The sequence below is a fragment of the Camelus dromedarius genome, chromosome 2 (genome assembly GCF_036321535.1).
Source record: "Camelus dromedarius isolate mCamDro1 chromosome 2, mCamDro1.pat, whole genome shotgun sequence".
Taxonomy (NCBI): Eukaryota; Metazoa; Chordata; class Mammalia; order Artiodactyla; family Camelidae; genus Camelus; species Camelus dromedarius.
In genome coordinates this window covers 17,458,966-17,473,176 of record NC_087437.1, presented here as the reverse complement: position 1 = coordinate 17,473,176, position 14,211 = coordinate 17,458,966, and the positions used below count along the sequence as shown (strand labels likewise).

The 14,211-nt window shown below is 37.0% G+C and overlaps 1 protein-coding gene across 4 annotated transcripts in view; it reads right to left on the bottom strand.

Moving 5' to 3' along the window:
• Positions 1-8,151: 8,151 nt before the first annotated feature.
• Positions 8,152-14,211, bottom strand: part of NCK1 (NCK adaptor protein 1) — a 68,087-nt gene continuing 62,027 nt past the window's right edge. For all 4 annotated transcript variants that reach the window (XM_031440671.2, XM_031440725.2, XM_010975511.2 and 1 more), the window contains 2 exons: positions 10,879-11,591; positions 8,152-8,846 (listed from right to left, as the gene is read on the bottom strand). In XM_031440671.2, coding sequence (XP_031296531.1) covers positions 8,652-8,846; positions 10,879-11,591 — 908 coding nt within the window. In that variant the 3' untranslated portion in view covers positions 8,152-8,651. The remainder of the gene's footprint in view (positions 8,847-10,878; positions 11,592-14,211) is intronic.

The window sequence follows — 14,211 nt, the reverse complement described above, 5'->3', positions numbered from 1 at the left end:
TGAATGTGCATGGGGGAGATACCTGGACCATAGGCTCTGTCCTTGAGGACCCTGCTGGTCCCTAGAGGACCCCTTGGTAGTGAGAAGGCAAGATTATTTGATCCTCTCATCAGATAACTATTGTCTTCCAAGTCTCCCTCTTGTGAGTACATTCAAGCTGGGTACTGATCAGCTCTTTTTGCTACATCCTTACTTCAGAAAAAGTAAAGTTAAAAAATTTTTTTTAAATATTTTTCAAAAGTCGAGATGAAGAATACATAACTTCATATTTGCTTGCATTTGCAAAAAGAAAATATGGACCGAGATAGAGCAATTACCAAGATTATTTACCCTGGGGCAAAGAGAGTGGGGATTGGAAAGACGGAGGAGGAAAACGGGGACGAGACTCTTTGCAGTATCTTTTGTTTGAGGATTTAAAAAATTGTTTTTATTGTGGTAAAATACACATAACATAAAATTTACCATCTTAACCATTTTTAACTATACAGTCCAGTGGTAGTAAATACATCCAAATTGTTGTGTAACCATCACCACCATCTGTTCCCATAACTCTTTTCATCTTCTAAAACTGAAACTGTATTCAATAAAGAAGAACTCCCCCTTCTTCCCTCCCCCCAGCCCCTGGCAACCACCATTATATTTTCTGTCTTTACGATTTTGACTACTCTAAGTACCTCATAAGTGGACTCATGCAGCACATGTCTTTTGTGACTGGCTTATTTCACTTAGCATAATGTCCCCAAAGTTCATCCATTTTGTAGCATATTGCAGAATTCCCTTCCTTTTAATGGCTGAATAATATTCCACATGCCACATTTTGCTTATCCATTCATTCATTGATGGGCATTTGAGGTGCTTCTACATTTTAACTATTGCTTTCAATTCTTGTGGTGCTGTGTATCTTTTTATACTGTTTGATTAAAGGAGGAGTGTGAGTGTGTTCCTGGAGAAGATCCACATTTAAGGACCAACACAAGAAAAATGAAATAGGAAGATATAAGGGGAAAAAAATAGGTCAGAGAGGTGGTCCTGGGACAAACTATGGTCCTGGAAATGATGAAGCATGGAGTGATCATCAAAGGGGGGTGCAGAAGAGTCACTGAATCAATCACTGGAAAATGTCTCTTGGATTTATGTCACCTAGAAGATCATTTGTAATCTCAGTAAGAGGAGTTTCAGCAGAGAATTTGGATCAGAATCCAGATGGTTGTAGGTTGAGAAGTGGATGAGAAAAGCAGTGCTCTTTTGATGTGATGGGGAAGAAAGCAACTCCATGAACCCCATTTTTATAAAATAGATACAATGTCTTGTATAATAGTTGTGGGAATTAAAGAATGCAGACAAAGCACATCAGCACAGTGCCAGGAACACAAGTCTTCACAAATGCTGTATTAACCATTTGTCATATTAATAATATTAACTATTATTTATTAATTAGGGCTTATTTGCTCTGACTGGCCCTTTGGGGGCTACCCATTTTTCAGTTTGGCCACTGAATCAGCAAAGGCTTCCGGTTGGAGATACCCATTAGAGGGTAGTCATTAAAAGCATGGACTCTGGAGCCAGACTGTCTGGATTGGCATTTGGGCTCTGCCAGTCACTAGTTGTGGTTTTGAACAATTGTTTTAGTGTCCTCATCTGTATATTGACCTCATCATGGTAGAACACTTGGTGCATGCTCTCCTTGATCCCTGAACTCCATACACATTTCCATATATTATATAACTTTTTAAATGAGGACACATCTGAAATTTACTTACTGTAGATCTTAGAGCTAGTCGGGGATGGAGACAGGAATTCTGACAGAGATCTGCCTAACTCCAAGTTCTTTTCACTCACCTTACTGCCTTCCAATTAGCACCAAAGGAGGGCTTACAATGTGTTTGAGGGACATAAAACAGTGAGTGAGTGATCTAGAAGATTAACAAAAGGTTTAGATAACAGACAGACCTCAATATGGAATTCCAAGGATGTACCCATTTAGATTTGGATAGAAGGGGTGAGTTTGCAGTTCAGCATTCCAATTGGGAGAATGGCATGGGCAAGGCCCAAGGATGGAAATGTTGAAGGGAAAATAGACTAAGGATGAAAAGGAAAAGGAAAGTAAACAGAAAATGGGAGAAAGATCAAGACTCATTTAGTTATGCTACGGGGGAAGAAGGAAAGTTGTTCACCAAAACTCGAGGTCTTAAGATAGTTAGCTCAACTAGGCCTGGGTCCCTGTCAGGATGCCCCTGCCCAGAACTGCCATGTTGACAAGGCAATACTGCCTGCCAACTCTTCACAAGCCACTGCAAGGAGTCTCTGTCCTGGGCTCAGCACACATCTAGGGGCACTGAAGGGTAATGCTACCTGCCTGCCACAAGCTTTTGAATGACAGTCCCTCTCAGGACTGGCTGATGAATCAACAAGGCACTCAAACCAGCCACCTCTGCAGGACCCATGCCATTGAGTGAGAACTTCTTGAGGGCTATACCGCACCTGCTAGCCTCTACCCTTGCCTGGACATCCCCAACTCTGATCTTGCCTTTCTCTTCTGGCTTTGAGGAACTTCTCTTTCTATGCACTCTCATCAGCTGGTTGTGATCTTTTGTCTGTGCAGCATGCCAAAACCAAACTATCCTAACCTGTTGCCTGCATTAATTTCCACTGCCTTCCAGAGCTGAAGATGATCAATCATCCGTGTATGAAGATGCACTGGTGGAAGAATGAAGCTATTTCCTAACATAAGGTACACAGTCTAGAAATATGAATTTTTTTTCCTGTTACACTATTTGCCATTTAATTATGGAAGGAAAAGCAAGGAGACACAAGGTTTTTATGGAAAGGTATAGAGTGGGGAGGGATAAAGGAGGTTGATGGTCAAGGAAGACTCCTAAGCTCTCTGAGCCCCATAAGGTTGGGACTAGAATTAAGCAAGGGAGGCACCAGGGCAAAAAATTTGAGGCACTCACTCTTAGGGTTGTGCAAGTGCAGGGTAGGTCCTGGTGCCGACATGGACTACATGGTTAATTAATTCCAATAACCCTTCCTTGTCCTACTTAGCACAGAATAGTTCTCTTCCCTTTACCAAGATTCCTAAATATCTATGTCCTGTGTTTTAGCATCTCACATTTAATTGTAACCCGCTGTCTCAATTTTTTTTTCCTGGAAGTAACACAACACAGGGTATTTAAACAGTAGCATTCTCCTTGTCTTAGATTCTTCTAACTCCCACTTCCACTGAATCTGCTCCAGGTATCACTTCCACAAACTTTCACGCTTTAGTTTTCAGGTTTCTTGCAGCCCTTCTCTGAACATATTTTACTTTTTCAGTTTCCTTCCTAGTTTATTGTCTGGCCACCAGTGAAGAATTTAACCTCCCTTAATCTCAATTCTTTCCTTAGGGTGTGATGAATGAAAACCCTTGTCTGTCCAGCTGTCCTTCTTCCTATAGTTGTAACTGGCTCTTTTCTATGCGACATTCTCCCAACAACTCCTCTTAAGATGGAGAATCAGGCCTTACTCAGAATTGCACTTTGTAGTTAAAAGTTCCACATTTAAATAAAACAAATACCATTTTATTCAATCTTCAAATTTGAAAACTAGAAACAATACTCTCTAATAGTGAAGATCTTAATGTAATGTTCAAATGATTTTGGTTGCTGTATTTTCACTTTCACTCATTTAATCCTAGTCATCAGTGATTTTATTAAGTGAAGCATACGTGCTCAAGACCAATTTAACCAGAGGCCTCCTTTGACCATCCTATACAAATTAACACCCCGCTCTCACTCTCCAACCCTTCATTCTGTTTTTTCTTCATAGCACTTCTCCATCAGGCATTACACCACTAGAAATGTAAGTTTTACGACAGCTTTTGGATGACTTTGTCCGTTTTCTTCACTATCATATTGCTAGATTGGTCCAGCACCTGCACAAATATTTGAGGTGAGTTGCTTGGATGCTGATAAATGTCTCCAAAAGCTAAACAGACACAGGATCATACACAGATGTTACAGAGAAAACATACTTTTCTTATCAATACCAAGTAATTAGTATATGCCCTGATGAAAACAGTATTTGTTTTCTACATCCTCTTACCTATAGTCTAGAAAACATACCAAAACAAGTAAAGGTTTGTCATTACTTGTTCTGAGAAAAGGCATGCTTATTCAAGGATTAATTTCTCTTACAAGCATTCAAAAAATATCAATAACCATGCCAGTGTTCAACCTAAAACAGACAACACTTCAGTCTCATTCTGGAATCCACCTATCCCCATAATTTCCCCAAAGCAAATTTTCTACGGAGTTTAAGATATTATCTTAGCCTAGAGATTTATTTAAAGCAATTATCTTAACTACCTTAGATGTTTATTTTTGTCTAGTTTTAATGTTTGTTTTCCTGTTTGAAAGTCATTATCATTCCATGAGGTACAAGAAAACACGGAGAGAGAAAATTGAGTGCTCTTTGTCTTCTGTAGCTGTAACTACAAATAAAACTTGCAACGTTATTCCAAAATAGTGAGACCAGCTTTTCCATGAGCTTTAAAAACAGCTTAAGTAATTTGAGTAGAAACATTTAAAAATCAGCCAGTCCTAAGTAAATTAAATGTTCGGGCTAAGCCATTGCAGGCATCAGGCCAATTCTGATGTTTCTGAGATAGTGAAAGTGCCCTGGCCAACAAACATATTCTCAAAAAAGACACTTTGGTTTAAAATATTTACCTGTGAGAACACGGCCAATGATAACTAAAACTCCTCCTCCTGCTCTTCAAAACCTCACCATACCCAATTTATGTTCTACTTATTAAACAAGTCTCAGCAAACTCTATATACTTTCAAAAGAATCACTCATTAGTAAACTAGGAAAATACATTTCAGTTCTTCAGTCATTTGGTTTTAGGTCATGTAGCAGCAAGAAACTGAGGTGTGCAGTATGCATAGCATTCTGGTCTGTAAGCGTTTAGAAGTTGAGTCATATAAACTTGCTAAACCAAAAGAACCAGTTTATCAGAAGAGAGGAGCTCCTACACCTTGCCTTGCAATAGAATAAAATATTGGTTTTCCGCAGCTGTAATATGGCATTTTCAAAAAGTCCACTGGATGCTATTCCAAACATAAAACGAGGAAGTCATCTACCCTTTATCAAATGTGCTTTGTTAGAAGTGACTTCAGTTGTGAAGCCATTCAAAAACAGTTAAAAGATACAAGATTACAAAGGATCCCTTTATCTTCCAGCAAAATGTGAAAGTGGGAAAATTAAAGCACACTGTAACACTACATTGCTAATTCATTGACATGTTTCTGAAAAGTGAGTTTCCAGATTCCAAACCAAAAACTCCAAGTTACAGGAAAAGCAGGAAGTAACAGTAACTGCACTTGGAGATTTGAACTAGGGAGATAAAGGATGGGAAAGAGACTTATTTACACTAGTTTAATTTTTTTTACCTAGTGCATTGGTAAAAATAAAAGGACCATCCATACTACCTTGTAGTCACTTTGCAGGAATTCAAATTCAGTATTATCAGCTTCTCATTTTTCAGGGCAAACCAGAACTCTGAATTTTATGTGAAATACCTCGATTTTTAAATGTTAACAATTTATTTTTTTAAGCAGTGTGGGTTGAACTGCATTCCTATTTGGTTGTATCTCGAGCAGGGCACCTTGCAAGATAGGGGAAGGGTAGTGGTGGTAACCTTTGGGCTTCACAACAACAAAAGTGGCTGTGCTTGCCAGGGGAAGAGGTGCCTTTTCCTGATTCTCACAAAGGTACCCACACAGATGGAAGTGGCCCTGCTTCTTGCAATCTTGGATTAGATGACAGAATTAAAGCAATAATGCTAGAGATAACTTATATGCCATTAATCGGTCCACATATCCATGAGGATAACATTCTAACAACTCAAGTTGCTCATCTGCTAGGCTTTCTATTCTTCCAGCAATGGCAATGGATCGCACTTAGGCCTTCCTATTTTATTAAGTGATGTATCTGTGACACGCTACCTTTAATAGTGCCAGGTGCCTTGTGTTCCTGTGTATCAATGATGTGTGAACATTCAGCTGAACTTAAGGACTTATGACCAAGTAACAGATACAGCAGCAATGGCTTTCTGTTGCTGAGTTTATGTAATTCCAAGATTTGGAGAAGTTATTTGTAGATGTGGGTTGGGTAGGGAAATGTGTGTTATGAAATTTAAATTGATAGTTAAGCACCTCTTCACAGGTGGAAGAAAATTTCTCTAACACTGCTCTTCCTAGGATTCTCCTCCTGGTCTAAAAACAAGCACACAGAGGCCAATGTGTCATGATACAGGGTATACCAGGCTTGGAATAAGGTAACTTGGTTTCTAATACAAGTCTTGCTACTAGCTAGCTATGTAGCTGTTTTCTAAGATAGTTCTAGTTCTTAAGAAAATTAATTCATGCTCTTTAAAAAGTCATTGATGTAAAGGTTGGTTTAAGACCTTAAAAAACTGATAAAATGTTAAAAGTACAAAATTAACTAGTTTCCAGTGAGGTTTTCATCACATAATAAGAAGAGTACACAATAACTATTATTGGTACACATGGACTATCTAGGAATTCTCCAGTTACCATAAATCTAATTATGGCACAGAAATATGGATTCTTCCAGTGCTACTCCATTCCTAGCTACTGTCTCAAAATACTTAACATCAGCTCAGCAGGGGTTTGCTATAAATAGCTCATGTCTGTGATATAAAATATTAATTGCTCTCCCCTCCCCCCTTTTTTAAAACATACATCCATTTTTTAAATAAGACTGAAGGGGGGGGACCACAAAGAGATGGAAAATAAAAAGAAAGCATCATAAAGTATTGGTTTAAAATGAAAAAGATGTTTACTACCCAGTCATTTTACAACCACTTTAAACTATTTCCTTCAATTTATACTCAAGTGATTTTATAGCAAAAAAGAAAGGTAAGCATACATTTTGTTTCCATTAAATTTGCCTACTAATTCTCACCTTAATAAACAAAGGGAGGCTGAGAAAGATAAGTGAAATATGAATCAAAAGGTTTTAAAAACAGATGTAATGAAGATAAAAAATTGTATATCAATGTCTTAATCATATTTACTGACTGCTGTTGCTTAGTGGGAGAAGCCAGGGCTGCCACCCAGTGGCAATGTAAAACTAAATGATTTAAAGTTTTAGAGAATTAAACAAACATTTAAAATAAAACACATTTTAAAAACACCAAAATCAAAAACCTCACGAATTAGATGACTTTAATTTTAACATCAATAATTCTGGTGTCTTGTATATAACATGTTAAAGAATAGAAATATTCATTTGCCTAGGCGGTACTGGGGACATTTTTCAAAATCTCATATGACCTCCTACTGTTTACTAAGTTTTGTGGTTTTAGCAGGTGTTTTTAATTAAAACATTGAAGGTTACCTTGCTTAAATTAAACCTCCAGAATTTATAATGGGGGGAAAGGTGTGACCATAAACTACAACTGGATAGAACCTACAACCTACAGAAGTAGACTCAATACTCTATAGTAGCCTCTCCTCTGTACACCCAAATTTCTGCTTGATAACCAAAAACATAATAGAAGGACCTGTAAAAATAAGATCCTAAAAATGATTTTCCCTAACCATTAACTTTTCCTCAGGTATACATCAATTTTAGTGTCCCAGTCAACAAAACTCAAAAGCTAAAAGATGAAAATGAAGATAGTATAAATATTATACCTGATAATTACTGATGTTTAGGAGGGGAGGGATGAGGGGGAGCCAAGTATCTCATTGCCTCCTACTTGCTCAAAATTTGGCCAGAGCTTTTTTCACACTGACAGAGATACAACATATTCAAATACAAGACACTCTGGTAAAATAACACTGGGGAAAAAAATAACACTAGAGCCTCTATTTATAGTTTGAAAAGCTAAATATCTCAGAGACTGCTTTATTCTTTTGAATAACCAGATGAGAGAGAAGCACAAAAAAAAAAAAAAAAAAAAAACCTTAGGAATTTAGATTTTTGTTTCCAACAGCTGTAAATCTAAATTGTTCAAGTTATGTTTTCTAACCTGTCCCATGTGTTTTGCTTTACACTGAAGATGAATGAATTTTGAAAATAATAGCAGACACAACATACTTCATATTTACAGTGGCTTGTGACAAATACAATACCTGAAAATAATTTCCAATTTTCCATTTATTATTGCTATTTAGTCACAGAAAAGATTATCAACTCTCCAAGAAATGTATTTTAGCATATGCCATATGTTGATATAACTGATATAATTTTATATGAAGACCACTGCAAAAGTAACTAAGGTGGTGCCCTTATAAGGAAATAAAGGAAAGGCAAAAAAGAAATTTTTCCATATAAAGACTTCTGATCTGCATCATTTTTAAAATATAAAACCTTAATATTAGAAGCAAAGAGAAAAACAGCAAAGAAAACAATAAAACAGAAGACCAAAGATAAGAAATTGCTCTATGCAGATGCTTGGCATATGTAGTATATATGTATGAGCTGAATTATAATAAAAAATACTTATATACTATATAGTCAATTCTCATATAGAGTTAGAGACAGCAATTTCCAGTCAAGGATGACTGGGCTGATATTTTCTCAGTCTTCAATTACATGATGAATTAAAACTGTGTAGCAGTCACTTCTGGTCAGCAGTATCATGATAAATGCTTGATAAGATACAATTTTTCTCCTTGTTCACTTGTAAAGATTGGTGCCTTTTTGTAATGTTCTACAAGTTCTTCCATGGTGCTGAATTTACGCTGCCCAATGCAGTAGACAGTCTCTTTTAGTTGGACTTTAAAATGTTTGTTTTTCCCTTGTGCTTTTAGTGATACTGAGAAATCATTTGGCTAAAAGAGAAAAAAAACATGTCAGATAAGCATTTTGAAAGACATCTATTAGTATTTTTATATTAAACTAATAATAGCTAAAACTTGAGCACTAAGTATGAGGCACGATGCTAAATTATTTACATGAATTATCTATCTCCTTTATTCCTCAAAACAAACCCATTTTACAGTTGAAAAAAATCAAGGTTGAAGAGAACTAAGTTACCCAAGATCATCCATTAACAAAAGAGAGTTTAAAAAAAAAGATCCAGGATTCAAATCTAAGAAGTCAGACTCCAAAGTCTCTTAACGAATACTCTCTACTTAACGCCCAGGGCAAATTCTTCAGTTTAACATCTCAAGTGTAAGAGCTATCTTCTCTCCATTCGGACTACTGGAGAAACACACGACAAAGTCCAAGACATCTACCCCTTTCAATTAGTAGCTAACAGTAGCGGTCTTACAGAGTAGCTGACATAATAGTCTGAATTCTCAAAGATGAAGAACACAGAAATAAGAACTAATATAAATGCTAGTAAAAGGATATAAAGTCAAATGCCTACAAGGGGCAAAAAAGAAATGTAGACAAGGGATAGGGTGGCTATGGGGAACAACAGTGCGTGGCCTCTAAAGGAGGTGGCTGGCCACTTAGCTAGCTGCAATTGTTGCCTTGCAGGAATATGGCTCAATGCTGACAGGCCTTCCAATTTTAAAAGGGAAGTCTGATGTCTAAATTTTTCTAATAAATATCCCAATATTTAAATGCTGACAATGAATTAAAATGTTTAAAAAACACTCTGCAGGTCAAAAAAAATGCCTATTTGAGACCTCTACTTTTAAAATTCTACTACTAAAAATAATGGTATATTTTGGTTAACATCTATGCTTAATTACCCACAAGAAAATATACAGTACTCTGTAACCAAGCTACTTTCTTAGTCTTCCTTTTTCTTAACCTAACTTTCTTTTATATTGTTTATATCAACCACAGAAGTGTCTTATGCAGTACTGCCAAAGTTTCAAACAGTAGGTTTCTTGGAAACATCCTATACTAATGGTTATTAATCCAGGGTCACTGCCTTCCTAACCTCTCCACCCACTGCTTGTCTTGGAAAGCAGGGTCAGGTCAGGCATCTAACAGAAAACAAATCCCACCCACTTCTCCCTGTCATCAACCACCTGTTCTTCCTGAGGGGTTATGTACAGCCCTCCGTTCACTGAACTTCACATTGGGCAGTTCAATTAATTTCAATCTTGCCTTCCTCTCTCCCCTACACGCACGCATGCACAGGTTTTCCTCTTTCAACCTTTTTGTACAATCACACATTCACTTTTGTACAACTACATACACACAAAGCCAATACTAATTATGATTTTAAAAGTGGAAAGGAGTGATATCCTTTATCAAGGAAAACTAAAGGCCATTTTAAAGGGAAATGAATATCATCAAATTCTAATATCCTGGATAGTACCCAAGAGAGTCCACATAGCTACCTCCTTATTCAATTTTTATGGTTTTATAGTTTTACCAGTATTAGGACAGAATTTATCTTCTATTGCAGATGCACTTCAAATACAGTGCTTGTTTAAATGGATTTCTGCGGTACATAATAAGTACACCCAAACAACCAATTTATAGAGAAAACTCAAATATCAATTTTTTAAACTTATGGATTTCTGTTATTGTAAGGATGACAGTGCACCCAATATGCAATTGAAGAATGTTTTCCCAGTTTGGTCTACTGCATTGTTCTACTCTCAGCGAAGAAGCCAGTGTTCGATTTTCTTCATTTTTCAGTTTAATGCAACAGAAAGTATTTCAGGAAGGCAAAACCAGCTGAACTAGACAAGGCCAAATAATCCAGTGTGGGATTATATTTCAGTAAACATAAATACACCTGGAAAGAATATTGACTTTTGCTCAGAATATTTATGCTTATATCCCAACTTACTACCATCTGGTTAATTTTAGGAAAGCCACTTAACCTCTGCAATCTTCTATTTTTTTAATAGTCAGAGCTCTATTTCCATTTACCTTTGAAAACCAACTTACCGAAGATTCACTATCACGAATGAGGAAATCACCTTCGTGCCCTCTTTCATTTAATGCCATCTCTGCTTGGTGCCTGGTCACTTTCCCATAATACCATGGATTGCCAGCAAATTTTCCAGTGAGTGAAGGCCTAATGTAATCACACTGTGGAGGCGATGGTTCCAAACCTGAGGTTAAGGGATTATTCTGCATAATGGTAACATAGTTTTTTGGCACCAGACCAACCATTCCATTGATCTTCCTGCATTTCCACCACTCGGGGTCATTTTCAGGTTTTTCAATAACATCCATTATATCTCCTTTCTCAAAATTAAGTTCTTCATCGTTGGACGAGCTGAATGGGTAGAGCGCCTGTACCACGTGTAACACTTGCCCAGTATTTAGGTTATTGACGACTGCTGCTAATTTCTCTGACAAAGAACCCACATGGTCACCCAAAGGACTGTCCCCTTCCTCGGTTACATAGTTTGAAGGGAACCATCCAACTTGTCCATTGTAGCTACCCCGCCACCACCCATCACTGCATTTCTCCATGACGATCACCTTCGTTCCTTTTATCAATGATAATTCATCCTCTCTCTCGGCCATGTAGTTAAATTTCACATAAGCAGGCATGTTGAGGTCATAGAGACGTTCCCCTGGGTCAACAAAGCTATCATCAGCAGGAGACGCAGAATCTGGCACACTAGGCTTTCTTTTCACTTTTCCAATGCCTGTATAAATAAAAAGGGGTAATGAGAAGAGAATATAAAATGATAATCAAAACACCAACTTATTAATTATTTAAAAATGGATCTCCAACTCTGTAATTCTTTTAAGCCTTTTAACTAAGGTAACAAATCCCTCCCTCCCTCGTTTTTTTCATTCTTTACAACCTCATGGCTTCTTCTTCTTTTTGTAAATTTTTTTTATTGAGTTATAGTCATTTTACAAATATTGTGTCAAATTCCAGTGTAGAGCACAATTTTCCCCTCATGGCTTCTTTATTTTATATAACTGGAGGTTTGTTCCTTCTGACCCCTTTCACAAATTCTTTCATAACCAAACACTTAACTACAGTTACTATATGACAGTTTACCTTTTTACCTTACCGTCTTTTCTCGTGTCAAACGCCCTGAAATAATTGCATAACAATTATAAAGTTGCCCTAAATTAACGAATTTTCTCTTAAATGTAAATATAAGGTTACTTCTCTCATATCTACAATCTAAGTACATAAAGGCTCCACCAAACCCATATTCTTCTTGTCTTACTTCATTAACCAAGATTCTATAACTAACTGTATAGAAATAAAACAGTAACTTAAATTACATCTTGATATGCAACATAAAATTGTAGCTATGTCTAAGTAATCCTCTCATTTACTTTCTTAGTCCCCTGACCCAGGATGCATTATTTACCTCACGTTTATTTTAAAATAATATACTGTTTACTTGCTTGTCTCTCTTCACCCGATTCACACATAAGCTCCACAAGGGTAGGGATTTTTGTTGACTGTGTTCATGAATTTAATCCCAAGGACCTCATATAGTGTTTAGTACACAGTAGATGCTTAATATATATTTGTGAAAAGAAATGAAAAAAAAATTACCAAATGATACTATCACAAATGTATGCTACATCAACTTTAGTCAGGCATTTTCACTACTGCTTACTTCTTAACACAAGGTTTTGTGTTCTACTTTTATTGAGAAAAGTAAAGCATTCCTAGGTAAAATTTCTCAAATACCTTCTCACTATCTCAAAATTCTTTCTAATTATCCTTATTCTTTTTCTTCTCCCAAGTTTCCAACTTTTGATCCTTCTGGGTTCTGAATACCATCTTCCCTGCCTCTTTTTGGGACTCTTAGCCATCCTTGTTTCCCTCCTACTCATTCCTTTCTATTGTCTAAAAACACACGTAGATCACTTCAATTCCAAAATAAAGTTACATCAACTCTATTAATCCTTTTAAACGACACCATTCTTTAGAAAGCTGTCTTCCCTTTTTCTTTCATCTTTTTCACTACTCACTCGCTCACTCCTAACTCCTTATAATCTGGTCCTCTATCTCCACCAAAACTACTCAACTAAAACCATTCTTATGAAAACTGTGTCATCTCTTCATTGTCAAATCAGCCCCTATTAGAGCCCCTCAGTCTTTTCAAACTCTCTACACAGCAGTCAAGATCCCAGATTACTCTCTCCAACATTTTCTTCTTCTATAACTTTCCTGAGAGTCTCCTGTTTTCCCTAATGACCTGTTTAAACACTCGTGTTCCTCTGTCTAGGCTTCTCTAAATCTTGTTATAAAATTGCACTGTACTTGTTTACTCACCCATCTTAATAAAAGAGTGAGATTCCTGGGGGCAGTAAACTGGATCTTACGGCCTTATATTTCCAGCACTTAGAAGTAACTATATTAGTAACAGGAACAAAGTGATTGTTTGCTGAAAAAATTAGTGGATGATTCCTTAGTTGAAAGTGCTTCCCAAGATGCCATGCTTGGACTTAAACTCCAGGGCTTTATCCCTCCAAAAGAGTAATTAATGAGTTGGTGAATACTGTCAAAATCAACTTTTGCAGAACTCCAGAATCTAGTAAAAAACTTAACAAAAACTAGGGCAAGGCTTATATAAGAAAGAGACTGCTGCTCTGTAGTAAGAGAGAATTGTGGCATTTTAAGTTGCCTGCCTAACATCTCCCCAAATCAGGGGTGGCTGTGAGGACAGCAACCTGAACTCCTAATGCCGAGACAGCAACACAGTTCTTATTCACGAAGATTTGTAATTGTGGGTTTCAACCTGTCTGGCAGCTACCTGAAAGACCAGCAATAATGGCTTGCCTTGATTTCGCTTGACCTCCAGCATCCCAATGGCTAGGGTGTCTTTTGCTGAAATCATTTAATTGATGCAGCAGCCGAGGGCAAGAAACAATAACTAGGACAAAGAACAGACTGAAAACTCTGGGAAGGAAAAGTTTGAGAAAGGATATACAGAGGGTAATAAGGGCTTTTAAAAGCCCCTGTGTATACCAGAAAATCACAAAAGCCACACACATAGCCAGAGCTGGGCACATGTTCAGCAAAGACCTAAGGAGACCCTAAGATTTCACCTATGGCTGACCTTCAAGCTGTGAAAAAGCAGTAAGTAAAGTCTACAGCAGAGTTGTAAATGGCCTGGCTAAGTAAGCATTGAAAGAGTGTTCCTTTTTCCTTTTGGTTTCAGGTGTTTAAGAAAACTCTATCAAAACACTAGCTGACCACTAAGCAAACAGAACACAGATTTCAGTAGTCACACAATGACACAGATTTCACAAAATAGTTTAGAAAAGTCACTGAACAAGCAAACAAAA